Source organism: Macaca mulatta, chromosome 2 (assembly GCF_049350105.2).
Source record: "Macaca mulatta isolate MMU2019108-1 chromosome 2, T2T-MMU8v2.0, whole genome shotgun sequence".
NCBI classification, from domain to species: domain Eukaryota; kingdom Metazoa; phylum Chordata; class Mammalia; order Primates; family Cercopithecidae; genus Macaca; species Macaca mulatta.
This window is the reverse complement of record NC_133407.1, coordinates 101,200,135-101,226,659: the sequence shown is the minus strand read 5'-3', so window position 1 is coordinate 101,226,659 and position 26,525 is coordinate 101,200,135. Positions and strand designations below refer to the sequence as shown.

General features: G+C 41.2%; 1 protein-coding gene across 1 annotated transcript in view; it reads left to right on the top strand.

The window, feature by feature from the left end:
- SCN11A (sodium voltage-gated channel alpha subunit 11) overlaps positions 1 to 26,525 on the top strand; it is a 108,685-nt gene that overhangs the window by 20,249 nt on the left and 61,911 nt on the right. The window contains exons 6-13 of the mRNA XM_077994190.1: positions 2,443 to 2,622; positions 3,673 to 3,739; positions 13,668 to 13,809; positions 14,718 to 14,915; positions 15,793 to 15,966; positions 18,567 to 18,696; positions 19,810 to 20,048; positions 23,921 to 24,097. Coding sequence (XP_077850316.1) covers positions 2,443 to 2,622; positions 3,673 to 3,739; positions 13,668 to 13,809; positions 14,718 to 14,915; positions 15,793 to 15,966; positions 18,567 to 18,696; positions 19,810 to 20,048; positions 23,921 to 24,097 — 1,307 coding nt within the window. The remainder of the gene's footprint in view (positions 1 to 2,442; positions 2,623 to 3,672; positions 3,740 to 13,667; positions 13,810 to 14,717; positions 14,916 to 15,792; positions 15,967 to 18,566; positions 18,697 to 19,809; positions 20,049 to 23,920; positions 24,098 to 26,525) is intronic.

Genomic DNA, 26,525 nt, shown 5'->3' with positions numbered 1-26,525 from the left:
GGTAGTGGTAGTGGAGTTGGTAGACACTGGTCTGATTCTGTGTCAATCTGAAGGTAGAAACAATAGCATTTCCTGACTGATAAATTGTATACATGGTGTGAGCAAAAGAGAGGAGTCAAAAATGACTTTTATGTCTGATGTCACTGATTGAGACAGAGAAGGCTGTGAGAGGAGCAGGCCTTGGGGTCAGATTACAAGCTAGCTTTGAACATGTTGTGTTTGAGATGGCTGTGAGACCACCAAGGGAAAGGATTCAGTAAGCAATTAGGTGTATATGAGTCTGGGATCCCAGGGATGAGTCAGAGCTGGAGATACCATTTCAGGCATCAAGGGTCTATAGATGATATTTAAAGCCATGAGATCTGAAGAGATCACCAAGGAAATGAGCATTGATGGAGAATAGAAGAGGACCAAGGCCTGAGCCCCAGGGCATTGAAACATGAAAGGGAGAAGAGGAGAAAACAGGGAATGAGATGAGCAGCAGGCACCTGTGAAGTAGGAGGGAAACCAAAGGTGGTCTTCTGGAAACCAGGTGAGGAAGGCACTTTAGCCCTTCGGATCAGGATGAAGCCAAGGTTGGGTGTGAATATGAATTTCAGTTTATGAAAAATAAGGTTATTATACACACCTTTTTTCTCTCCTCCCCCTTTCCTCCCTTTTGTTTACTAAAACAAACAAACAAAACAGTTTGTTATCTTCCCTCTCTAGACTCCTTTCCCCCCACCTTCCCCCCTTCCCTTCTTTTCTGTTCTATCAGTGGCTTTGGCAAACTATAAAAAGACATGGGAACTATTTAGTTGTGCTGATGATATAGACATAAACTATACCATATGGCCCCAATACCTAAACTCCAGGCAATTAGAGTCCTTTCAAACAGAAGCAGTAGGTTATTTTTTGAAACTTCATGAAAGCAACTGAATAGTGATAAAGAAACTGGTAGTCAGAGGACACTTTATGTATAATTTATGTCTTTTCCTTCTCCTCCTTCTCCTTCTCCTTCTCCTTCTTCTTCATTTCAAGTAGGGCTTTGTTTTCCCAGGTAGATTTAGGAGCTTTCTGCATGAGCTGAGCCCCTTTTATTTTCACGTAAGTAAATACACATTCTGGCAGTCATTTAGCAGCTTTCGTGTCCCCTTCATTATCTCCACACAGGTGAATATGGTCTCTATTTTGGTCCATGAAATGCACTGAGATGCCTGGATGCTTTTTGGAAGTAAGGGTGCAAGGTACAATCTTTTATGAGACTATGAAAAAATGATCCAGGAATCACAATCATCACTCATCCACATTTCTTGCTTTGGAGAAGCCTCTTGTTATAGGTTAAAATCTGCCTTGGGTGATGCTGTAGTAACCTCTAGTTTACCTTCAATTGGTGATATAGTAAGTGTCCCAGCTTAGCCTCCAGGTTCCTGCTATCTGGTGTCATACTTTGTGGGAAGCTCATCCACTGAGGGCTTGGCCTCCCACTGTATGCTGCCATGGGCTCTCACCTCTACACTGATGAAATGAAATTTTGTCACTTAGTGTCATTCCATGCATTGCAATCACATCTGAGAGTTTATCTCTCCAGCTATCTTGAGAGCAAAGCCCATGACTCAGTGGATTGCTGAAGTTGACTCCTTCTTTTTCCAGCTCTGTTCCGTGACATCATGTTGGTAGCTTGAAATCTAGCATGGTAGTGAGTGGGGATCAGGATCTAGACCACAGAATTCAGAAAACAAGGAAACCTATACATGCCATAGATCAGGGCTCTCCTGCCTCCCGCTTGAAGAGCCAGTTTTAAACATCTACTAGCCTGCCACAAGATTATTTATTTTGTAACTTTGGCAGCTTAACAGTGTGCCATGGACATAGTAGGTGCTTAATAAATACTTCTTGAATGAATGAATAAATGAAAAGAAAACACCCTATTCTAACTGGTAATCTGAGTTTTCCCTCCCAGGATATCCTTATAATTTGGGTTTAGACAAAACTCCTTCTTCATCCCCTATACCCCACAATTTAGCTGTGTTTCATGGTACTCATGTACTTTGACAGTAGACAGTATCTACTAAATGTTAAATACAGGTCTTTCTCATTCTCTAGTGTGGCCCCAGCTTAGGTGGTGTCTTTGCAACTGTCCTCAACCTATGCCTTCTTGAGTCCGTGTGGCATGTTTCTACTCAAAGCCTCCTTGCTTGCTCCTCATAGCAGCACTGAGGCAGGCATAGGGCAGCAATAGAGAGATTGAGTCTCAAACTTGTTGACTACTTTGAAGACACTCAGCTTCCAAGGCACAGAGTTGGAGCGCACACTAAAGGTATCAGAATCATAGGCTAGGCTGGAGTCCAGTTCCAGCCCGCAATTTGACAGTTTCCGAGACCTCAGTTGCTCCTTCCTTGGCCTTTGTGAGTGTCTGGCTCAGGGGGATGGGCTTCTCCCCATGCCTGTCCTCTTTCTCAGGTCTGAAGGTCATCGTGGGGGCCTTGCTGCGCTCTGTGAAGAAGCTGGTCAATGTGATTATCCTCACCTTCTTTTGCCTCAGCATCTTTGCCCTGGTAGGTCAGCAGCTCTTCATGGGAAGCCTGAACCTGAAATGCATCTCGAGGGACTGTAAAAATATCAGTAACCTGGAAGCTTATGGTAAATACTCAACCTTTCACTCCTTAGTTTTTGCATGGTTAACTTTTCCTTATCCTCACTTGTCCTGCCTTCACACCTCCCTTACAGAGTCTCTTAGGAGCAAGGGAGGACTTCATCCATCCAGGGTGTTCCTGTGGGCAGATGTATTTCCTAGAGAATTGCCTTATTCTTTGGGTTGCCATGGAGAAGGAAAGTCTTGAAACTACATCCACAAGAGCAATTCTATGCTGTCCCATCCCTTTGCCATTTAGATCTCTGCTCACTTCTTTGTAATGATTTGCGGAAGTTTTCAGAATACTTGGATTTGGCCAACGATAATCAACAGCTTCCCAGCCCCGCTCCTCAAGTATTTCTTCAATGACTCTTTTTTTTTTTTTTTTTTTTTTTTAAGATGGAGTCTAGCTCTGTCACCAGGCTGGAGTGCAGTGGCACGATCTCACCTCACTGCAACCTCTGCCTCCCAGGTTCAAGTGATTCTCCTGCCTCAGCCTCTCGAGTAGCTGGGATTACAGGCCTGTGCCTCCACACCCAGCTAATTTTTGTATTTTTAGTAGAGATGGGGCTTCACCATGTTGGCCAGGATGATCTCTATCTCCTGACCTCGTGATCTGCCCACCTCAGCCTCCTAAAGCTCTGGGATTACAGGTGTGAGTCACCATGCCTGGCTAACAACACTTCTTTCAATGCCCACCCTCTCTATGCTGAGGTTGACCCTACACCTACTCCATCTACACTCTCTTGAGGTCTGTCACAGGATGGGTCTCTGTCCAGCTTCCCCCAGGGAGGATTTTCGGTTCAGTATTATTTACTGAGAGGCAAAGTGGTGGTGGTGATGTCACTGCTTCCTTCTCCAACTTCTCCTTCCTTCTTCTTTTCCCTCCCTTTTTCTTGCTCCTTCTAGAGGCCCCAGTTTCTCTCTGGACACACCCCCTTTAATCATTTTAGAAGATGTAGAAACATCCATTTTCAAGCATAGTCTGCATACTTACTATTCTCTTTCCTTTCGATTTTTTTTTTCAAATCTGAATTTATGATTTTTTCCTCTCTCAGACCATTGCTTTGAAAAGAAAGAAAATTCGACTGAATTCAAAATGTGTGGCATCTGGATGGTTAAGAGGTAAGAGGTTTATAATCTTCATTTTCATCCCAAGAAGAGTACCTCTAGACCTTTTAGAATGGTGTGGCAAATAGTCTTTATCTAATGACTGGTGGACACAGTGATGATAGTTCTCATATAATTATTTCATGTGTCTAAACAGGTTTAGACTTGTGTTATTAAATTAAAAAAACATTTCCTGGTGTTTAAGGCAGCTTTCCTCCCTAGTTATGTTAAATTGGAAGCTTGTAAGAAACCTACTGAAACAGTGATATTTCAACTTTATGGAGTAGGTATTCAAGACTTTCAAAGCTGAGAAGGGATGTTATGACTGAGAGCCCTGTGAAGCCCTTGTTTCCTGTTCAGTGGCATTCTCCTGCTGCAAGAGTATCTGAACATGCTTCTTCTCTTTGTTGACCTGTTGACAACTATTGCCTCTAATTACAAACACAGTTGAACATACATCCATGCACACTTGCCCCAACAGCTACTGGCCCTCTGGTCCTATGGGGAAACTCTTTTTCCTTTCAGGATAGCAGTGCTTTCTGTGGTGAAAGATTCAATTCAGTGAAGATTTATTGAGTGTATTTCAAATTAAGATAATATGCAAGGTACTCTGATGAAACAGATGACATTCATTCCTAAATTACAAATAGATAAAAGAATCTACAGAGTGTCAAGCCCTGAGTTAGCCTCAAAGAATGCAATTATGAACAAGGCAGCTCCACGCTTTTGGAATTGATGTCTTCTAGGGAAGACAGATGCACAGAAAATGCAGTTATATGTTGCATAATGACATTTAGGTTGATAATGGATGACACATGATACTGTCCCTATAGAATTATGATACTGTATTTTTACAGTGCCTTTTCTGTGTTTAGATACACAAATTCCTACCATTGTATTACAGTTGCTTACAGTATTCAGTCCAGTAACACACTGTACAGGTTTGTAGCCTAGGAACAATAGGCTATGCCACTTAGTCTAGGTGTATAGTAGGCTATACCATCTAGGCTTGTGTGTACACTCTATGGTGTTTACACAACAAAATTGCCTAACTACACATTTCTCAGAATGTGTTCCTGCTGTTAAGCAATGCATGACTACTAGAAAGTGTGATGAGTGTTATAAGGGTGATGTGCAGGTACTGAGAGGTATGATGGGGGTGTGACCTTGTCTGGAGAATTAGGGAAGGCTTCTCTCCATTTGCAAGACACAATAGGCTTTAATCTAATATGAGACTTACTGAGTTTTCTAGAATGATTCTCAACAGAACGCACTGCATTGAACTTGCTGAGGATCATTCTAGAAAGAAAAACTGTCTTCCACGAAACTGGTCCCTGTTGCCAGAAACGTTCCCAACATTTTGGCACCAGGGACCGATTTCATGGAAGATAATTTTTTCATGGGCAGGAAGCGGTGGTGGTTTTGGGATGAAACTGTTCTACCTCAGATCATCAGGCATTAGTTAGATTCTCATAAGGAGCATGCAACCTAGATCCCTCACATGCACAGTTCACAACAGGGTTCACACTCTTACGAGAATCTAATGCTCACCACTGATGTGACAGGAGGTGGAGCTCAGGCGGTAATGCTCACTCGCCCGCTGCTCACTTGCTGTACAGCCCAGTTCCTAACAGGCCATGAACCAGTACTGGTCTGGGGCCCGGAGTTGGGGACCCCTGTCTTAAAGGGAGCCCAACAGCTGCTGCGTATAGCACTTCTTTTACCCCTCACACAGGCAGACAGGTGTGGTTACCACAGGCAAAATCCAAGGTGGGGTGTATAACCTAGTCATGCAGAAGCAGCAGCCTTGTTTCCAACTAGTCCTTTTTTTTCCCCCAAGTCTTTTGCCTCCAAAGTCTCTTATTACAATACTATACTGCTATCAAAGGTCCAAAAAAACTATTTTAGCTGTTGAAAACTCAAACAACACCATGCACAAAATGAATCAAGTGTGATATGTATATGACAATAGAGAGTGGTGGGGAAAGTAGAGAGGCAGAGGACACATGCCATGCTTAACAGCAGTCAAACTTGAGGGTTTTTTTTTATTTCAATAGGTTTTGGGGGAACAGGTGGTACTTGGTTACATGAATAAGTTCTTTAGTGGTGATTTCTGAGATTTTGGTGCATGAACTGGTCTTTTTAGCTTTTATTTTAAGTTCAGGGCTACATGTGCAGGTTTGTTATATAGGTAAATTTGTGTACAGATTATTTCATCACCCAGGTATTAAATCTAGTACCCATTAGTTATTTTTCCTGATTCTCTTCCTTCTTTCAACCTCCACCATCCAGTAGGTCTCAGTATCTATCGTTCCCCACTGTGTGTCCATGTGTTCTCACCATTTATCTCCCATTTACAAGTAAGAACATGTAGTATTTGGTTTTTCTGTTCCTGCATTAGTTTGTTAAGGTTGATGGCCTCCAGCACATCCAGGTTCTCGCAAAGTAATAGAACTCTTTCTTTTTATGGCTGCATAGTATTTCACGGCATACATGTACCACATTACCTTTATCCAGTCTGTCACTGATGAGCATTCAGGTTGCCTCCATGTCTTTGCTATTGTGAGTAGTGTGGCAATGAACACTCACGTGCATATGTCTTTACAATATAATGGTTTATATTCCTTTGGGTATATACCCAGTAATGGGCTTGCCGGGTCAAATGGTAGTTCTGTTTTTAGGTCTTTGAGGAATTGCCACAGTTTTCCACAATGGTTGAGCTAATTTGCACTCCCAACAACAGTGGATAAATGTTCCTTTTTCTCCGCATCCATGCCAGCATATGTTATTTTTTGACTTTTTAATGTAGCCATTCTGACTGGTGTGAGATGGTATCTCATTGTGGTTTTGATTTGTATTTCTCTAATGATCAACGGTGTACAACTGATCTTTATAGGGCTCTTGTCTCTAAGTTTATATGCCAGGCACATCTCTCTCAGTCTAGGTACAATATAAATGCTCCAGAGTTTTATGGTAAACCAACTCCTAGTACACAGCATTCCACACTGATCACAACATGCTCGCTTCTGAGGAAATGGCACTCTGAGAAGGCAGGTCTGTGATGATCTTCCCAGGCAGGCTTTGGTCTGTTCAGGGCCCAGACTAGTCTTCACCCTCCGGTCACTGCTTCCTCCCCGGCTGACTAATTCATAGTGACTACAACTCAGATCTGAAGTCTAAGTAGGAGGTTCCAGTAGATAAAGAGAAAGAGTGAACAATTCCAGACAGTAGGCACAGCAAAGGTGAGCATAAGGTCTTGGAGCACAAGAGCATGTAGGGAATGATAAGAAGCCCAGCAGCTTTTTGGGCAGACAGGCAAGAGAGCAGGCAGGAACAGAGACAAGGGCCAACCATGAAGGACCTGATAGCTCATCAGTGCCAACGATTTTGGTCTTGATCACAAAGGAAGCAGGAGACATGGAAAGGTTTTAGGGCAGGCAGATGACCTGGGCAGATTAGACATATTTTAAATGCCACCATGGCTTCTGTGTAGAGAATGGATGCATAGAATAGATGAGGAAGCCAATTACAAGACTGTGGTAGAAAGAATAAGGAAATGGGCTAAATGCCCCACTTGAAAGGCACACAGTAGAAAGCTGGATAAAAAAGCAAGACCCAATGGTATGCTGTCTTCAAAAGACTCATCTTACATGTAATGACACCCATAGGCTCAAAATAAAAGAAATGGAGGAAAATATACCAAGCAAATGGAAATCAGATAAAAAGCAGGAGTTGCAATCTTAATTTCAGACAAAACAGACTTTAAACCAACAAAGATAAAAAAAATAGATAAAGAAGGGCATTACAAAATGGTAAAAGGTTCAATTCAACAAGAAGACTTAACTAATCGAAAGGTATATGCACCCAGGACAGGAGCACCTAGATTCATAAGGCAAGTTCTTAGAGACCTACAAAGAGGCTTAGACTCCCACACGAGAATAGTGGGAGACTTCAACACAGCACTGACAGTATTAGACAGATCACTGGGGCAGAAAATTAACAAAGATATTCAGGACCTGAATTCAACATTGGACCTCTACAGAATCTCCACCCCAAAACAACAGAATATACATTCTTCTCATCACCATATGGCACATACTCTAAAACTGACCACATAATGGAACATAAAACAAGCCTCAGCAAATGCAAAAGAACCAAAATCATACCAAACACACTCTCAGACCACAGCACAATAAAAATAGAAGAAAAAACTAAAATAATCACTCAAAACCATGCAATTACATGGAAATTAAACAACATGCCTCTGAATGACTTTTGAGTAAATAATCAAATTAAAGCAGAAATCAAGAAGTTTTTTGGAACTAATGAGAACAAAGATACAATGCCAGAATCTCTGGGACACAGCTGAGGCAGTGTTAAGAGAAAATTCATAGCACTAAATGCCCACATCAAAAACTTAGAAATAACTTAACAGTGTCACATCACAATGGAAAGAGTTAGATAAGCAAGAGCAAAGCTAGCAGAAGACAAAAAATAAGGAAATCCAAATAAACACAATTAGAAATGACAAAGGGGATGTTACCACTGACCCCACATAAATAAAAATAACCATCAAAAACTACTATAAACACCTCTAAGCACATAAACTAAGAATACCTGGACACAAACACCCTGCCAAGAATGAACCAGGAAGAAACTGATTCCCTGAATAGACCAATAACAAGCTCCAAAACTGAATCTATAGTAAATAGCCTACCAACCAAAAAACTCCCAAGACCAGGTGGATCCATACCCGAATTCTACTAGATGTAGAAAGAAGAGCAGGTACCATTCCTACAGAAACTATTCCAAAAATTGAGGAGCAGGGACTCCTCCCCAAATCATTCAATGAGACCAGCATCATCCTGATACCAAAACTTGGCAGAGGCACAACAAAAAAAGAAAACCTTAGGTCAATATCCTTGATGAACATTGATGCAAAAATCCTCAACAAAATACTTGCAAACCTAATCCAGCAGCACATTAAAAAGCTAATCCACCACAATCAAGTAGGCTTCATCCTTGGGATGCATAGTTATTTCAACATACGCAAATCAATAAATGTGATTCATCAGAACTAAAATCAAAAAACACATGATTATTTCAATAGTTGCAGAAAAGGCTTTTGATAAATTCAACATCCCTTCACGTTCAAAACTCTCAAAACACTAGATATTGAAGGAACGTACCTCAAAATAATAAGAGCCATCTATGACAAACCCACAGCCAACATCATACTGAATGGGGAAAAGCTGGAAGCATTCTCCTTGAAAAGTAGTACAAGACAGGATACCCTCTCTCACCACTCCTACTCAACATAGTATTGGGAGTCCTGGACAGAGTAATCAGGAAGAAAAGGAAAATGAAGGACATCCAAATAGGAAAAGAAGAAGTCAAACTATCCCTATTTGCAGGTAACATGACTCTATATCCAGAAAACCCCATAGTCTCAGCTCAAAAGCTCCTTCAGCTGATAAACAACTCCAGCAAAGTTTCAAGATACAAAATCAATGTACAAAAATCACTAACATTCCTGTATACCAACAGCCAAGCCGAGAGCCAAATCAGGAATGCAATCCTATTCATGATTGTGACAAAAGAATAAAATACATAGGAATACAGCCAACAGGGAGGTGAAAGATCTCTACAGTGAGAATTACTAAACACTGCTCAAAGAAATTAAAAATGACACAAACAAATGGAAAAACATCTCATGCTCATGGATAGGAAGAATCAATATCATTAAAATGGGCATACTGCCTAAAGCAATTTACAGATTCAATGCTATTCCTATCAAATTACCAATGACATTCTTGACAGAATTTTAAAAATGCTATTTTAAAATTTATATGGAATCAAGAAAGAGCCCAAATACCCAAGGCAATCCTAAGTAAAAAGTACAAAGCTGGAGCATCACATTTCCCAATTTCAAAATATACAACACGGCTACAGTAACCAAAACAGCATGGTACTGATACAAAAACAGTCATATACATCAATGTACAGAATAGAGAGCCCAGAAATAAGGCTGCACACCTACAACCACCTGATCTTGAACAAAGCTGACAAAACAAGCAATGGGGAAAACACCCTATTCAATAAACGGTGCTGGAATAACTGGCTAGCTATATGCAAAAGATTGAAACTGGACTCCTTTCTTACACCATATACAAAAAATCAACTCAAGATGGATTAAAGACTTAAATGTAAATCCCCAAACTATAAAAACTCTGGAAGACAACCTAGGCAATACCATTCTGGATATAGAAATGGGCAAAGATTTCATGATGAAGATGCCAAAAGCAATCAGATGCCAAAATTTGACAAATGGGATCTAACTAAACTTAAGAGCTTCTGCACAGAAAAACAAAAACAAAGAACTATTAGCAGAGTAAACAGATAACCTACAGAATGGGAGAAAATATTTGCAAACTATGCATCTGTTAAAGGTCTGATATTCAGCATCTATAAGGAACTTAAACAAATTTACAATAAGAAAACAACGCCATTGAAAAGTGGGCAAAGGACATGAATAGACCTTTTTTTTTTTTAAGAAGACTTACATGCAGCCAATAAGCATATGAAAAAAAGCTCCACATCACTCACCATTAGACAAATGCAAATCAAAACCAAAATAAGATACTATTTCACACCAGTCAGAATGGCTATCATTAGAAAGTCAAAAAATAACAGATGATGGCAATGTTGTGGAGAAAAGGGAACACATACACTGGTAGTAGAAGTATAAATTAGTTCAACCATTGTGGAAAGCGGTGTGGCAATTCCTCAAAGACCTAAAACAGAACTACTGTTTCTGGATTCATCCCAGCAATCGCATTACTGGGTAGGTACCCAGAGGAATATAAATCATTCTACTGTAAAGACACACACACGTGCATGTTCATTGCAGCACTATTCACAATAGCAAAGACATGGAAGCAACCTGAATGCCCATCAGTGACAAACTGGATAAAGAAAATGTGGTACACATACACCATGGAATACTATGCAGCCATAAAAAAGCGCGAGATTATGTCTTTTGCTGGAACATGGATGGAGTTAGAGGCCATTAGCCTTAGCAAACTAAAGCAGGAAACAGAAAACCAAATACTGCATGTTCTCACTTGTAAGTGGGAGCTAAATGATGAGAACTCATGGACATAGAGAAGAACAACAGCTACTGCAGCCGACTTGAGGATGAAGGGTAGGAGCAGCAAGAAGACCAGAAAAAATAACTGTTGGGTATTAGGCTTAGTACCTGGGTGATGAAATAATCTGTACAACAAACCCCTGTGACATGAGTTTACCTATATAACTAACCTGCACATGTACCCCAGAACCTAAAATAGTAGGTAAAAATAAATAAATAGAAAAAATTGTGGAGATTGAAGAGGGGGTGTTGGTGTGTATTTGTGTGTACAAAGCCATGTGTAAGAGAGTGGTGGGAAGCACAAAGGAGAGAAAACTGTTACAAATGTTTCTCATATCGGTGTGAGTGAGTGATAACGTCATTAGCTGAGATAGGGATGCTGGCAGAGAGGCTGAATCACCTGTATAAGTTGATGAGAAGGTGCCCCCAGAGAGGAGCAGATTGAAAAAAACAGGCTTATATTTTGAATGGTGACCAAGAAATGAGGGAGATTAAATACGATAGGTCCATCCTCAACAGACTCCTAGAAGTTAGAGGGCACTGGGACTTCACAGAATTTCCTCCAGGTCTGGTGAGAAAGAGGGCACAATGGATGCCCTCCTCCTCAGTCACCCTAAAGCAAAACTTACCACTCACAAAGTCCCACTCTGCCCACCAGGCAAATTCCAATCAGCTTGTCAGGTCCTCTGATTAAAACACATGAACAGCTCAGGCTCACCAGGCATCTGAAAAAAATCTTGGGTAAAAAGGAGGCCAAGATAAAGCCATAGAAAATGTGGCCATGAACAAAACAAAGGAACCAGAAAGGGCTCCGAAAACTTTGAATAGTGTCCTTGGTGAAATTAAAAGAGATAATACATACATAAAACAAAAAGCAGCTTGTTGTGAAAAAACAAAAACAAAAAGACAAGAAACTTATTAGAAATTAAACATTATTATACAAAAATCAACATTAGAACTAAAAGATGAAGTTGACAAAATAGCCTCCAAAGTAGGAAAAAGACAGAGAACAGAAAATCTGAGAGTAAATGTCAATCCAAAAGTTCCAATTTTTGACTAAGGGAATTCTAGAACGAGAGCACTGATTAAACTAAAGGGAGGAAATTAGTGAAGAAATGATGCAGAGAATTTACCTGGGACTAAAGATGCAAGTCCCTCAGTGCTCCAGAAAGTACCCAACACAGTGAATGAGAAAGGATCATGCCGAGGACATTATCATGGCATTTCAGAACTTTCTGGAAAAAGATTTTAAAACTAAAGGGCAAAAGAAGGTCACCCACAACGGAACAAAAATCAAACTGGCGTAAGAATTCTTTTTTTTTTTTTTTTTTTTTTGAGACGGAGTCTCGCTCTGTCGCCCAGGCTGGAATGCAGTGGCCGGATCTCAGCTCACTGCAAGCTCCGCCTCCCGGGTTTACGCCATTCTCCTGCCTCAGCCTCCCGAGTAGCTGGGACTACAGGCGCCCTCCACCTCGCCCAGCTAGTTTTTTTTGTTTTGTTTTGTATTTTTTTTAGTAGAGACCGGGTTTCACCGTGTTAGCCAGGATGGTCTCGATCTCCTGACCTCGTGATCCGTCCGTCTCGGCCTCCCAAAGTGCTGGGATTACAGGCTTGAGCCACCGCGCCCGGCCAAGAATTCTTAATAGCAACACAGGATAATAGCTGAGCAGCGCTTTCATATTGCTAAGGAAAAATTTGCAACTCAGAATTCTATTTCTGGCCAAACTACCAATTGATTGTGAAAATGGAATAAATATATATTCATATATGCAAAGATTACACAGTCTTCTTAAGAAGCTAATTGAGAGGTGCTCCAGAAGAATGAGGGAGTAAAACATGAAAAAGCAACATGAAAAAGCCAAGAAAAAATGTCTACCATAGCAAGAAGTTAATCAACACGAACTACAATTGATAAATCAAATATCAGTGTAAGCACTATTTAGACATACAGAGGTAGAAGAGTTAACAGTGGTTGAATTTGGGGTATATAAATGACAGTTAAAGAATGATACAATTGATTTCATTATAAACTTTTTGGTGCATGTAATTTTTAAGCCATGTGCATGTATTACTTTGATTAAAATACTATTCATAAAAAAACTAAGAAATATATACCCTTAGTACATTTTATAGATACACTCAATAATGTGTGTTTTGGTAATATGGGAAAAGACCTATATTCAAAGATATTCATTGCCCAAATGTTTGTAAGAATGAAGGACTGTCAATTACTGAAACCTAAATATTCATCATTAGCAGAGCAGTTAAATCATAGAACTATAGACATGAAAAGAAATAAGATATCTCCCTGTATGGTGATATGAAAAGAGCTGTAAACTATATTGTTCCACTAAAAAAAGCAAGATGCAGGAGAGTGTGCAAAGCATGTTTCCATTTTTGTGTATTATAAAAGTTGTGTATAGATATAGATGTGCTGTACAGCCATAGCAAACTTCTGGAAATTTACAAAAGTACCTGTTAACTATTGCCTCTAGGAAGTGGGATCAGGAGACAGGGAAGAGAGGAAGACTTAATATTCATTGTATGTGCTTTTTTACTGTTCATTGTTCACGTGTTACTGTACTCAATTTTTCAATGAAAAACTATCTTATATGAATTTATTGATCAGTTCATTAGCAAAAGAGTCTTGTCAGACAGGGCAATGACCACTTTACAAATACTGCCTCTAGGGCTCCTGGTGTGAGCCCATCAGAAAAACCAGTGTTGTTGGAAGGAAAGGGAAGCTTGGCTGTGGCATATATAATTATTTCTCTGTTTCTTTCCAATATCTAGTTCCTGTTCCAAACAATATGAATGTAACCACACCAAAAGTAATCCTGACTATAATTATACGAATTTTGACAACTTTGGCTGGTCTTTTCTTGCCATGTTCCGGCTTATGACCCAAGATTCCTGGGAGAAGCTTTATCAACAGGTTATCTATTTATAGTCTCTCTTTTTCCTCTCTCCCTCCATCCTTTTCCTTCCCCCTCTATCTATCACTTATCTGTTTATCTACCATTTATTTATAACTACCATTCATCCCCCACTTTTATCATCTGTCTCATATTTAACAGTCGTACTGTTAAATTCTGCCTTACTAATTCTGTTATAAACTTCAAGAAAATTGGCCGGGCACGCTGACTCAATGCCTGTAATCCCAGCACTTTGGGAAGTTGAGGCTTGAGGTCAGGAGTTCAAGACCAGCCTGGCCAATATGGTGAAACCTCATCTCTACTAAAAATGCAAAAATTAGCAGGGCGGGGTGGCAAGTGCCTGTAATCCCTGCTATTCAGAAAGCTGAGGCAGGAGAATCACTTGAACCTAGGAGGTGGAGTTTGCAGTGAGCCGAGATCATACTACTATACTCCAGCCTGGGTGATAGAGTGCAATTCCGTCTCAAAAAAAAAAAAAAAAAAAAAAAAAAAAAAAAGAAACTTCAAGAAAAATTTAAATGCAATATTTGGAAGAAGACTCCAAAAAACCCCTCCTCTTCCTAGAAATATTAGTCCCCTCCAGATTCCCTACTGCCTGAAGTTTTGCCACTAGCACTCTCTCTCTTGCCACTTTTATTTTTAAAATGCAGATACTCTTGAGAGAGTTATAGATAGTAAAGTCACTGAAACTTCCATATGAAGGTGTGGATAGTATCTCCCCACTGAGAGACAGGGCATCAGGAATTCCTGGGATATTAGGGAAGCTATGGATGATTCTGTGGTCAACTGAGCCCACCAGTGCTGGGGAAGATCAATTTTCTGCTACTGTGTGATCCTTGCTTGAGGTGATGGTCACCCTCCTGTGGAAGAAGGTTTGAGATGCAAGAACATGCTCTGTCCTTTGCAGACCCTGCGTACTGCTGGACTCTACTCAGTCTTCTTCTTCATTGTGGTCATTTTCCTGGGCTCCTTCTACCTGATTAACTTAACCCTGGCTGTTGTTACCATGGCATATGAGGAGCAGAACAAGAATGTAGCTGCAGAGATAGAGGCCAAGGAAAAGATGTTTCAGGAAGCCCAGCAGCTGTTAAAGGAGGAAAAGGAGGTAGGGACATGGGGTCAGACAGTGGGATCTGGTTTGGGGAGGGGAAGAGGTCCCCAGAGGCAATGTGACCTGAGACTCAAGGCTGCCACCCTTGGCCTGGTCTCAGCAGTTTCTCTCCTGGTGCTTTTCTGAGAATATAAGTCCCTTGCAGAATGACTGTGCAGCTATCTTTCACAAAATTGTCCAGGCACCAGGCCCTTGAAAACGGGGAACTCTTGGCCTTGATGCTTTTTGACCTTCTGAAGCCTAAGCCTTCTAAGACATGCCCCAAATTACTGACTAGACGATACAACATAAGTTTATGTAAATCCAGACTGTGATCCAGGCTTTCTTGTGGAAATCTGGAGATGTTTGTGTTCGGGGTCTTTGCTTGAAGTGGACTCTAGAACAATGATCACCTCTCCCTGTTTGAAATCCTTGTCATATTTATAGGCCATTCTAATAGTTTCCGTGGAATCTTTAGATTCTTCCAGCTCAAGTCTAGGATTTTCAGGACAGGGACCATGTTTTATACTTGCACCGATCCTCTCTAAGATTTGTCAGAAGGATGCCCATCATAAGTGCTTAACGTCTGCATTATCAGGCATAAGTATTTATTGAGTGCCTAGCACATACTGGACACTGTGGTAAGGGGCAGTGACACAGAGATATGAAAGAGTCAATGCTGCTTTTGGTGGCTGCAATTTCTGTGCAAAAACAGGACATGTTTCCCCAGATAAATAATAACAGAGCTAGCATAGTCCAGATAGATGATGAGCAATTTAAATGTTTCAGAGCTACCAGAAGAGAGATTTTCACCACTCTAAGGTCGGGGTCATTTGCAATGTTTCATGAGGAGGTGTAATCTATTCTTTAATTGCTTTTGTTCAATTTGAAGGCTCTGGTTGCCATGGGAATTGACAGAAGTTCACTTACTTCCCTCGAAACATCATATTTTACCCCCCAAAAGAGAAAGCTCTTTGGTAATAAGAAAAGGAAGTCCTTCTTTTTGAGAGAGTCTGGGAAAGGCCAGCCTCCAGGGTCAGATTCTGATGAAGATTCCCAAAAAAAGGTAAGTCTTATCCAGTGCATTAGTGATACCATAGTGCTGTCCCGGGGACAGGTCTAATTGCCAATCACATTGAAATAATTCATTTATTCATTTACTCATTTATTCATTCATCCATTTGCACATACTTTCATGCATCCATGTGTCTTTTCAATTATCCATTTATTTGTAAACATCAATTTAGAGTGTTTACAGTGTGTACTATCTTCTTGGCACTGGGATAGCTACTAGGGATACATGATTTATACTCCACAGAGTGTACGGCTAATGATGAAGACATACTGATAAGAAGGCAGTTACGAGTCAATGTGATGACTGATGTGCTGATCACTGTGGGAGAACAGAGGAGGAACTATGTGTCAGTGTGGGCACCCTTGGAAGCAAACCCAAAGACATTACAGTGCAAGTAGATTATTTGGGAAGTGATCCTAGGAAGCACTGGGAAAGGAGGGAAGAAACGCTATATGGAATGGAAGGTAACCAGTGAAGATGCATTATCAAGCCAGTTACCACTGAAGCCAGGTAGTTGGAGTTTAATCCTTTTGAAGTAAGGGCATCAGAGTGTGTAATATATATATGTGTGTGTGTGTGTGTGTGTGTGTGTGTGTGTGTGTGTTGGTATATATACCAACTTTCGTCCATCATAGATTAAAGATTGCTGAAGACTGAAGACAATAATTTCCCTCTAATTTCCTACTTGCCGTGCACTAAAGAAGCGGGGATTTGAGTCATCAGAGAAAGTCCTCAAGTAAGGACATATGGGTGGGAAAACCAAGAGCATCCAGAATTCATGGGGCCTGGGGGAAAAGCAGTAGATAAGAAAAGGGTCCCCAGAAGATGCAGGGATGTTGACTGGATGTATCAGTTGAAAGGATGAATTCACCAGCAAAAGGAAAAAGAAAGCATTACCTGCAGAGAGAACAGAATGTGCAAAAGCCTAGAAGCGAAGGCAAGCAGGAGAACATGACCCATTAGAAAATTTGCAAGTGCGTGTGTGTGTGTGCATGCGTGCTCATGTGTGCACATGTGTGATGAGGCTGGGGGACAGTGGGTGGCACGAGGCTATAGTGATCAGTTGGGGGAACACAAAAGAGTTTACCCTTTGCAAAGAGGGCAAGGGGTAAAGAGCATTGAAAGGTTTATATAAGAAAGAGATATGACTGGATTTATGAAATCTTGGATGCATTGAAGACAGGGGATTGGAGGAGGGCAAGACTGGAGGCAACCAGTTAAGAGGTTGTTGCGGTAACCAAATAAGAGGTACCTGTGGCTTAAACCAAGGTTAGGGAAGTGAGGATGAAGAGCAATTAACAGACGACTGTGATCTGCAGAAGATGAAATTTAGCAGTTCAGTTGATGGACAGCGTGGGGATAAGGCCTGGTTTCTGACATGATTAGCTAACTTGATGGAGGGTAATTTATGGAGACAGGAAAGGTACACATTTTGGGAGTGGAAAGATAGCTCGTTCAGTTTTGAATGTGCCAATTTTGAGATGCTTATAGGACCTCCAAGCAGGGATGTTGATTAGGCAGCGTGATGTGCAGAAATGAAGCTGGCAGGGGTGGTTGGGGGGCGGCGGGGAGGGATGGGCCGCAGAAAAAGTTATTCTTATCATTAAGGTGGGGGATGTTCAGACATATTTTAATTGTCCAGAGAAAAGTCAGAAGAGAGGAAGATGCTAAAGATATAGGTAAAGATGGCAAGAGCCACTTTCCTGAGATAGAGGGAGATGCAGTAGGTAGAAGGTGGATATGTATGCCTGATAATGCAGTGGGGAAAAGGAATCGAGGGGCCTTTGCAGAAGTAGGTAGAAGGATCCCATCCACTGCTATGATCAGTTCTCTGCTGTAGTAATAGAGAGAGAGCTCATAGAAAGACTATCTAGATTGACTTATCACAAAAGGATAGTTCCCTCTGGGGCCCTGGTCAGTCAGAACCCTTGGAAAATAAGCCATTAGGAAAACCCAAATTTTCTGGATAACTGGAGGTTTGCATTCTTTAATTCCAGTAACTTTAGAATGGAGGTGGATGTGAGACAGTCAGCTAACCCTTGGGCACAGCTTGAGAGTGTGCTTGAGGTTTGGGATATAGATTTTGTGATATTTAGTGGGATTGTTCTTTTTAGTTACTGATCGTTTTAAAAATCAGTGTAGGCAGTTGTTCACTTCACAACTGGAGCCAGCACTTCACAATCTGACTCCAGTCCACCTTTCTAAATTTATACTCCACTTCTGCCCCTTGAAACATTGTTTTCAAATTGGATTCTATATTGCTTTCACACCCTGAACCATTGCTTACTAGTTTTTGTAAAATTTTGTTTGCTCTTTGTTGGAAGTGAATAAAACACAGAGAAAGTAAAATCTCTGTAGATAGGACCCTAGAAATGTGCATGCATAGGAAATATGAATGATCAAACCAGATTTCTCTTATCTGTTAAAAATGAAATAAGAAAACTGAATATTTGGCATGCTGTAAAACAAGGTGAGTAGACCTATAGAAAATGTTGAGCACTTTTGTTATATGTAGCATTGGAACAAAGTAGTTAAGTTTTGAGGAGAGGCAGCCCCTGTCTTTAGAAGGTGCGCCATGCCTTCTCTTACAGCCACAGCTCCTAGAGCAAACCAAACGACTGTCCCAGAATCTATCACTGGACCACTTTGACGAGCATAGAGATCCTCTCCAAAGGCAGAGAGCACTGAGTGCTGTCAGCATCCTCACCATCACCATGAAGGGTAAGTTCCACCTTCCAATCCAAGGGAAAGCCTACTTCAATGACGTCCTTCCATTCTTCTTCTTCCCAATCCCCTAGAAGCCCTCTGCAAAGGAGGCTGTTTTGGAACCAACCCACTCTACTGTCCTGCAAAGAGTGACTTTCTTTGCTTCTTTGGAGCAAGTAAACAAAGTGACTCACAAGAAACAGACCTTTCTTGAGGGCCCACTCTAAACTGGCACTTGGATAGTGGTGGAAGCTGGCTAGACTTGGGATGGGACTTCAGACCAAATGCGTAAACAGGGCCTCACAACCAGGCCAGGGAGTCATAAGAGATCCAAGTGACAACAATAGTCAGTCAAAGAACAGAAGACCTTGGAGTCTCCAGAAGGTGGCAGTTGTTATTGAAGTTAGAGTCAGAAACCCCACTTGGGCAATTGAAGACCTGTGTAGATAGGCTGGAACCATCTGATGGACCAGATTAACAGCAGGTAACAGGACCCCACTCCAGAGGTTGGTGTTCAGGAGCAGAATCAAGTCCCTGAAAGGGGAGTGGGTGTCAAATAGGTCCTCTAGCACTTTTAAGCCTACTGCATCATTTCCTTTGCCCTGCATGTGTCCCTGCAGTGGTGCCAGGGAAATCAGTGGTGTCAGGGAAATCAGGGGTGGTCTGAACTCAACTAGTGGATAGAGCCCCTTTTACTGTTTCAGTGCTTACAGATGCCCCTTCCCTTGAGCCCTGGTTGCTCCTTTTGCCTCTGTTATAGCTGACCTTATGGTCTGTCTTGAGTGGACATAACTTGGGCCTGTATCTCTCTCTCTCTTGGATTCACAACCAGCCAATATTGACTTCCACATCTATATATCTAACAGCAAAGCCCAGTTCCTGGATGCTCAGTAAGAGTGTAAATATTTGATGGATTTGACTGTGCCACATGCTAGTTGTATGTGGAATATTGTCTCTTCTGCATTATGATTGGTGGAAAAACCTTTCTGGCTACACAAATCAAAGTCTTTCACAACTGATCATGTATCAGGAGGCCCTGGGGAAGAGGGAGGAAGGAATGCAGTCAGGCAAAGGGCATCTGGATTGCTTCAGAGCTAACTCCTCAACCTCTCGCTCATTCTCCTCCAGAACAAGAAAAATCACAAGAGCCTTGTCTCCCTTGCGGGGAAAACCTGGCATCCAAATACCTCGTGTGGAACTGCTGCCCCCCGTGGCTGTGCATTAAGAAGGTCCTGAGAACTGTGATGACTGATCCATTTACTGAGCTGGCCATCACCATCTGCATCATCATCAACACTGTCTTCTTGGCCATGGAGCATCACAAGATGGAGGCCAGTTTTGAGAAGATGTTGAATACAGGGAATTTGGTAACATTATGCTTTTTAAAAATAAAAAACAAATTCCAAACTTTAAAGTATAACTCTTCAAAGTCTAAACATTTTGTGAATGACCTAACCTAACCTAGGTTTTTGGTCCCCTTCAGTGGAGTATAGGGAAAAGATGGCTGTTGCGGTTTTACTTTTACCCAGTTCATTTCAGAAATTGTCCATGTGTCCTGAGTTGGCCCTCTGGTATGTTCAGGTATCTCTTTAGTCATTCAGTGGTAAGCCAGATGCAAGCAGACATCCGAAAAGGTCAGCTCTCTGAGATAATCAAGAAAATGTTAACCATATCCAGAGAACCATGGTAATGACTGCTGTGGTCCCAGTGATATTCATGCCATCATTTGTCACAAAATAATGTGACTACCATTACTAGGTGTTATTCTCCCTGGAAAGATGGATCAGGGCCTGGCAGCTGTGGGAGGTTCACTTTTCTGGGAGGGGTTGTTTAGGGGGTGGTCAGGGTGAGGTGGGGTGAATTTCTAGACTTGAGCCTGCTTCAATATGTTTCTCATTGGATAGATCTAGTCCCAGTTAAATTGGGAAAACTAAGGGGAGCAGACTTTTCAAGGACTGTTCACTTCAGTTTATGGTTCTTGTGGAGGGCATTTTTCTCAAAGAAAAGTTAGTCCCTCGAATATCAGAAACAATAAGTAATTGCCCACCAGATGATCTACCCTAATTAGCTGATGGGTTAATGAGCTAAAAACCTTACCAGAATATCTAGCCTTTTCTTCTTAAACTTTTGTTTTATTTTTCTAATTTAAAAAATAATAAATGCTGTTTTATTTTTTAAAAATAAAGAAAAATATAAATAAGGGAAATAGAATAAACTCATGTCCCATGTACCTACTGACAAAGATGATCATTTTTAGCATTGCAGAATATTTCCAAGCAATATGTAAGCATGTGTGTATGTATGTATTTTTATTTAGTTTTTTTCTCCTTTTTTGGTATATTTTTTGTTTGTGATGTCTTTTTACATGTCTTTAAAAAAATTGTTTTACATTGTTAAGAACCCACTGCGGCCAGGCACAGTGGCTCACGCCTGTTATCCCAGCACTTTGGGAGGCTGAGGCGGGCGGATCATGAGGTCAGGAGATCAAGACCATCCTGGCTAACATGGTGAAACCCCATCTCTACTAAAAATACAAAAAATTAGCCGGGCGTGGCGGTGGGCACCTGTAGTCCCAACTACTTGGGAGGCTGAGGCAGGAAAATGGCATGAACCCAGGAGGCGGATCTTGCAGTGAGCCGAGATCCTGCCACTGCACTCCAGCCTGGGTGACAGAGCAAGATTCCATCTCAAAAAAACAAAAAACAAAAAACAAAAAACAAAAAACAACCCACTACACCTATTGAATTATTGAATCAGGAGTTCATTCACAGAGCACTTTTATGCATCAAGTTTATGATGGTGTGGAACTAGAGGCAGGTCCTGTCATCCTCAGCTCCACATCCCTCCACAAGGAGCAGCAATACAGTGGAACTGTAGTATAAAACCAGGGTGGTTCTCCTCACAGGCAGTCTGCACATAACACATAAATTCCTTTCTCCATGCTGCCTTTGGGAATAAATGCCTTGTGGGTGTGAATGGGTTAGACTAGATTCTATGGTGCTTGACAAACCTAACACATAGTTCCTTTTCACAGATCAGGGTCTCCTGGCCATGTATTCAGCTATCCTCTGCTGAGGCATCCCAGAAATAAGCTGAAATTGTTTCAGTTGAAGGCAGAAAGCTGTGTCCACAGGGGTATGGTCAGCAGACTCCACCTTTCAGCACCTCCTGGTAGAATGGAGTTACTGAATAAGTTCTAGAGAATACTCAAAAATCCAGTCATCTCAGTGGACAGGGCTTCCCAATTGCGGAGGTGATTGTTTTCATCTGCTGGTCCAAATTTAGAAAACGAGAAATACCCCCGTCTCAGATTTCCCACTGACTAGACATCCTGAGTGTGGAGGTGAAGCTACATTTTGCAGTTGGAAACTGAGTGATTGACATTCTTCTTCATTTCCTCCAGAGCAGGAGGAGCCACAGGACCACAGGGACATTGTTGTTTTTCAAGTACACAAGCAACAGCTGCACCCTAGCTCCTAAAAACTGGCAGGAAATATGTAGAACCATATACATAGCTTGTGTTTCCATTCCATGTGCCTACTCCCTGGATATACAATACCAAAATGGCAGCCACACTATGTATTGCTCCCATGGTAGTAGTGGTGGTGAGAAGCCTTGGAGTCCTGAGTTCCAAGGAACATATCAAAACTTCCCTCCTCTGATATATGGGCCAGGATTAAGTCACTCTGTGGAGTTCTGCAGGACTGGACTAGAAAATTAACTCTCTAGGATAGAGATTGCTCTAATCGGAGGGATATACTGAATGCCAAGAAGACATAAAGAAAAATTGGATTGAATTGACAACACTAATGGTCCCAAGGTATCTGGGGATGCTGTAGAGCTTGATGCCTAAAGCCTAAAGAAGATACAAGAAGGAGGAGTGAGTCAAAAGAGGTGGGGATGACTACACAATTATCTAGGACAGGCATCACTGAATGCTTTTAGATACTGGTGGTGACATTGAGCAGGAGTAGATAGCAGTATTTAAAGGGGGAATATGAAAATAAACTTGAATTTTCTTTGTAACTCTTGATTTATTTTTATTTTTCTACCCTGTATTTATCTTTGCTATCCTTTTGTCTTTAACTTGTGCCATTTTATTTTAGGCATTTTAAAAAATAAATAGGAAATCATTGAATCATTTATAAAAACAGATAATCCATTATTTTTAATAATCGAATTTAGTCATTTATAGGTTCCCCCAGAATTGTAGTAGACAGTTTTATAAAAATCTTTGTAAAGACTTTAATCCTTTGAATATTACCTTATTATTTTTATATTCTTGCTTTTTTCATTTCTATTTATTTGTGTTTGTATGTGATAAGACTGTGCTATTTGCTGTGAAGAAATGATTTGGTTTATTTTCTGCAAAGATATGGAAGACAGATTTAGTTTTTAATTGGCTACTACATTCAACATTTTTACAAATTTCTTAAGCCTTATTTATCTGATTATTGAAGACAAAGACAAAACTGTTTTGCCCATGGAAAATACAAAGTTCAGTACTTTTTGTAATTCCTGCCTCTCCTTTTTATTATTTGATATTTTGTTCTGGAAGTGTGAGCCCTGCATTCTGAATGAGTTTTTAGGATTGTATTCTAAATCACTAATTCTTCTTTCAACCATAACCATAACCAATCTAAGGCTTATCCCATATATTGAGTTGCTCAAAGACAGTTTTTTTGTCCCTGGAAGTGTTTTCTAATTCTATGATCTGTGCCCCTTTTTTGTTTTTATTTTTAATTTTTTTGATCAAGGTGTTGAAATTAGGTGGTCAGGTGAACTCCTCCTGGATTCTAGTTTATGGGGGATAGTTACCCTTAGTTTTCAGGGCTAGTGTATACATTCCTTCTCTCCCTATTTTAATTGTTTTAATTGGTATTCTAAAGAGAATTCATAGGAGAAATTGCCTGACACTTTCTGTCACCCTGCCATCTACCAGTAATACCATTTTGCTTTATCTTCAACAGAATGAGGAGTAATATTCATTTTCCATTCTGGTGTCTTTGAGCTTGGTTACATTGCTCTGGGCACCATGGAGAGGGATGGAGAGAGGAGCAAAGTCACAGTGAGGTTCATGCTACAACAGTAAATGTTTCTATTGCATGAACTTTAGGGTATAGTGTATCAATCATTAGAATACTTTTCATTTCTTTGTAACCTCTGTACTTCCCTTGGGCCATTCTTAAAAGTGTGTCTCTGCAGCTTCCTTCTCTCATTCTTCTTTGTCCCACTCTAGGTTTTCGCTAGCATTTTTATAGCAGAAATGTGCCTAAAAATCATTGCTCTCGATCCCTACCACTACTTTCGCCGAGGCTGGAACATTTTTGACAGCATTGTTGCTCTTCTGAGTTTTGCAGATGTAATGAACATCTTTCAAAAGAGAAGCTGGCCATTCTTGCGTTCCTTCAGAGTGGTAAGGCACTTTCTTATTTTACTGCATAAACGTAGCCGACTAAGTGGAAAAAAAAAGCCTTGAGAGAATTCAATGGTTATCTTGGACTAAACTTTAATTTATCTTACTTTAACCCCAGAACCAAAACTGCACTCCTCTTCCTGCACAGATCTTTGATAGCCCTGCAAGTCCCTGGGGGTCTTTGCTTAACTGAACCCTTATACCCTCAGCCCCTTCCTGCCAGAGATGACCCTTTAGGCAACTGGGTACAAAATTGTGTCTCCCAGTGTGGGGACTCTGCTCCTTGCTCTGTGCACAACTCTTCCAACACTCTTTTTTCCCATGGAGCTCTGAGGCAATAAATAAATAAGGGAAAATATTCCTATCTCTCCGGTCATATTGGGCTCACCGAGGGGGGGTGAAGACTGTAGAATGCATGGGAGGAATGCAGGGGAGCTGACGGCAGGTGCTATCTCACAAGTTTCCTTCTCACTGCTGCCAGTGCCACATTCCTGTTCTGTAGTCTTTGCCCTCTATGCAGTTTGGAAGCATTCTGGAAACCTTTACAGAGGGCCTAATATAAACTGACATGAGGGAAGGAACAAAGATGAGGAAATCACTGTCTTTCAGAAGTTCGCAGCACAGGAGTGATACAAGACTGGGCTACATGCACAGTACAGTGTGACAGAGTCCAGGAAAGGTATAGACAGAGGACTACAGATAAATCCAATCTGAGAGGGGAAACTAGAAAACCTCCAACGTGGGATTTCGTCCCCTTTCAAAGATATTTACCTTTTCTTTTTTAGATAGGATTTCTAAGCCTATAGAGTAAGATACTTAATTCAGTTACCTAAGTGTACATTTTATTTTACTTTATTTTATTTTATTTTATTTTATTTTATTTTATTTTATTTTACTTTTTTGAGACGGAGTCTCGCTCTGACTCCCAGGCTGGAGTGCAGTGGCCGGATCTCAGCTCACTGCAAGCTCCGCCTCCCGGGTCCACGCCATTCTCCTGCCTCAGCCTCCCGAGTAGGTGGGACTACAGGCGCCCGCCACCTCGCCCGGCTAGTTTTTTTTTTTATTTTTATTTTTTTAGTAGAGACGGGGTTTCACCGTGTTCGCCAGGATGGTCTCGATCTGACCTCGTGATCCACCCGTCTCGGCCTCCCAAAGTGCTGGGATTACAGGCTTGAGTCACCGCGCCCGGCCATTTTATATTTTTTATACTTGGGATATAGTAAGAGGTTACACTGCTCAAAGTCAAGTGTTATTAAGCTTTTCTACTAATGTTTTATTAGCACTCAGGTAAGCAAAATTGCGTTTGCTTTATCATTGTTTAGGCTTATTACAGCCAGGCTCTAATGCACGGAAGTCTGTGGCATTGTCTCTGTATGAGAATGGAACCACAGTTTCTTCCTGGGATGCTCCTAGCTCCCCTTTGAGCAGACAATGACCGTCCTCTTCAAGCAGAAGCCTTACTGACCTGCAATATTTCCATCCCCAAATAGGGGATGTGCTTAACAAAATTGTACTTTGGAGTAAAACCGTCAGTTTACATCAAAAGTTAATATAAGAAACAACCTATAAAACAAGTTGCTATGTTTTCTCTAATGTTTGCTATAAAGTCTGTGAAGATCTAGGATAAAATTTATCTTTGGAAAAAGTATACAAGTCTTGAATAGCTGGTTGCCTTTTCTCTCCTGACTACAAATGTCATATTACTGTAATCATTCTTATGAGGCTTAGATTCAAACTCGTGGCCTGAATTATATAATGCAGAAGTTAGCAAACTTTCTCTGTAAAGGGCCAGATGGTAAATGTTTTCAGCCTTACAGGCTATGTGGTCTGTGTTGCAACCGTTAAGCTTTGCCATTGTAGCATAAAAGAAGCCATAGACGGCCGGGCGCGGTGGCTCAAGCCTGTAATCCCAGCACTTTGGGAGGCCGAGACGGGCGGATCACGAGGTCAGGAGATTGAGACCATCCTGGCTAACACGGTGAAACCCCGTCTCTACTAAAAAATACAAAAAATTAGCCGGGCGAGGTGGCGGGCGCCTGTAGTCCCAGCTACTTGGGAGGCTGAGGCAGGAGAATGGCGTGAACCCGGGAGGCGGAGCTTGCAGTGAGCCGAGATCGCACCACTGCACTCCAGCCTGGGGCACAGAGCAAGACTCTGTCTCAAAAAAAAAAAAAGAAGCCATAGACTTTCAAAAACCAATGAGCATGGCTATGTTCCAATAAACTTTATGGATACTGAAACTTGAACTTCACATGATTTTAATGCATCCTGAAATATCCTTTTGATTATTGTCATTTTCTTTTTTGAGACAGAGTTTGGCTCTGTCGCCCAAGCTGTAGTGCAGTGGCGTGATCTCAGCTCACTGCAACCTCCACCTCCCAAGCTCAAGCCATCCTCCCTCCTCAGCCTCCCGAGTAGCTGGGACTAC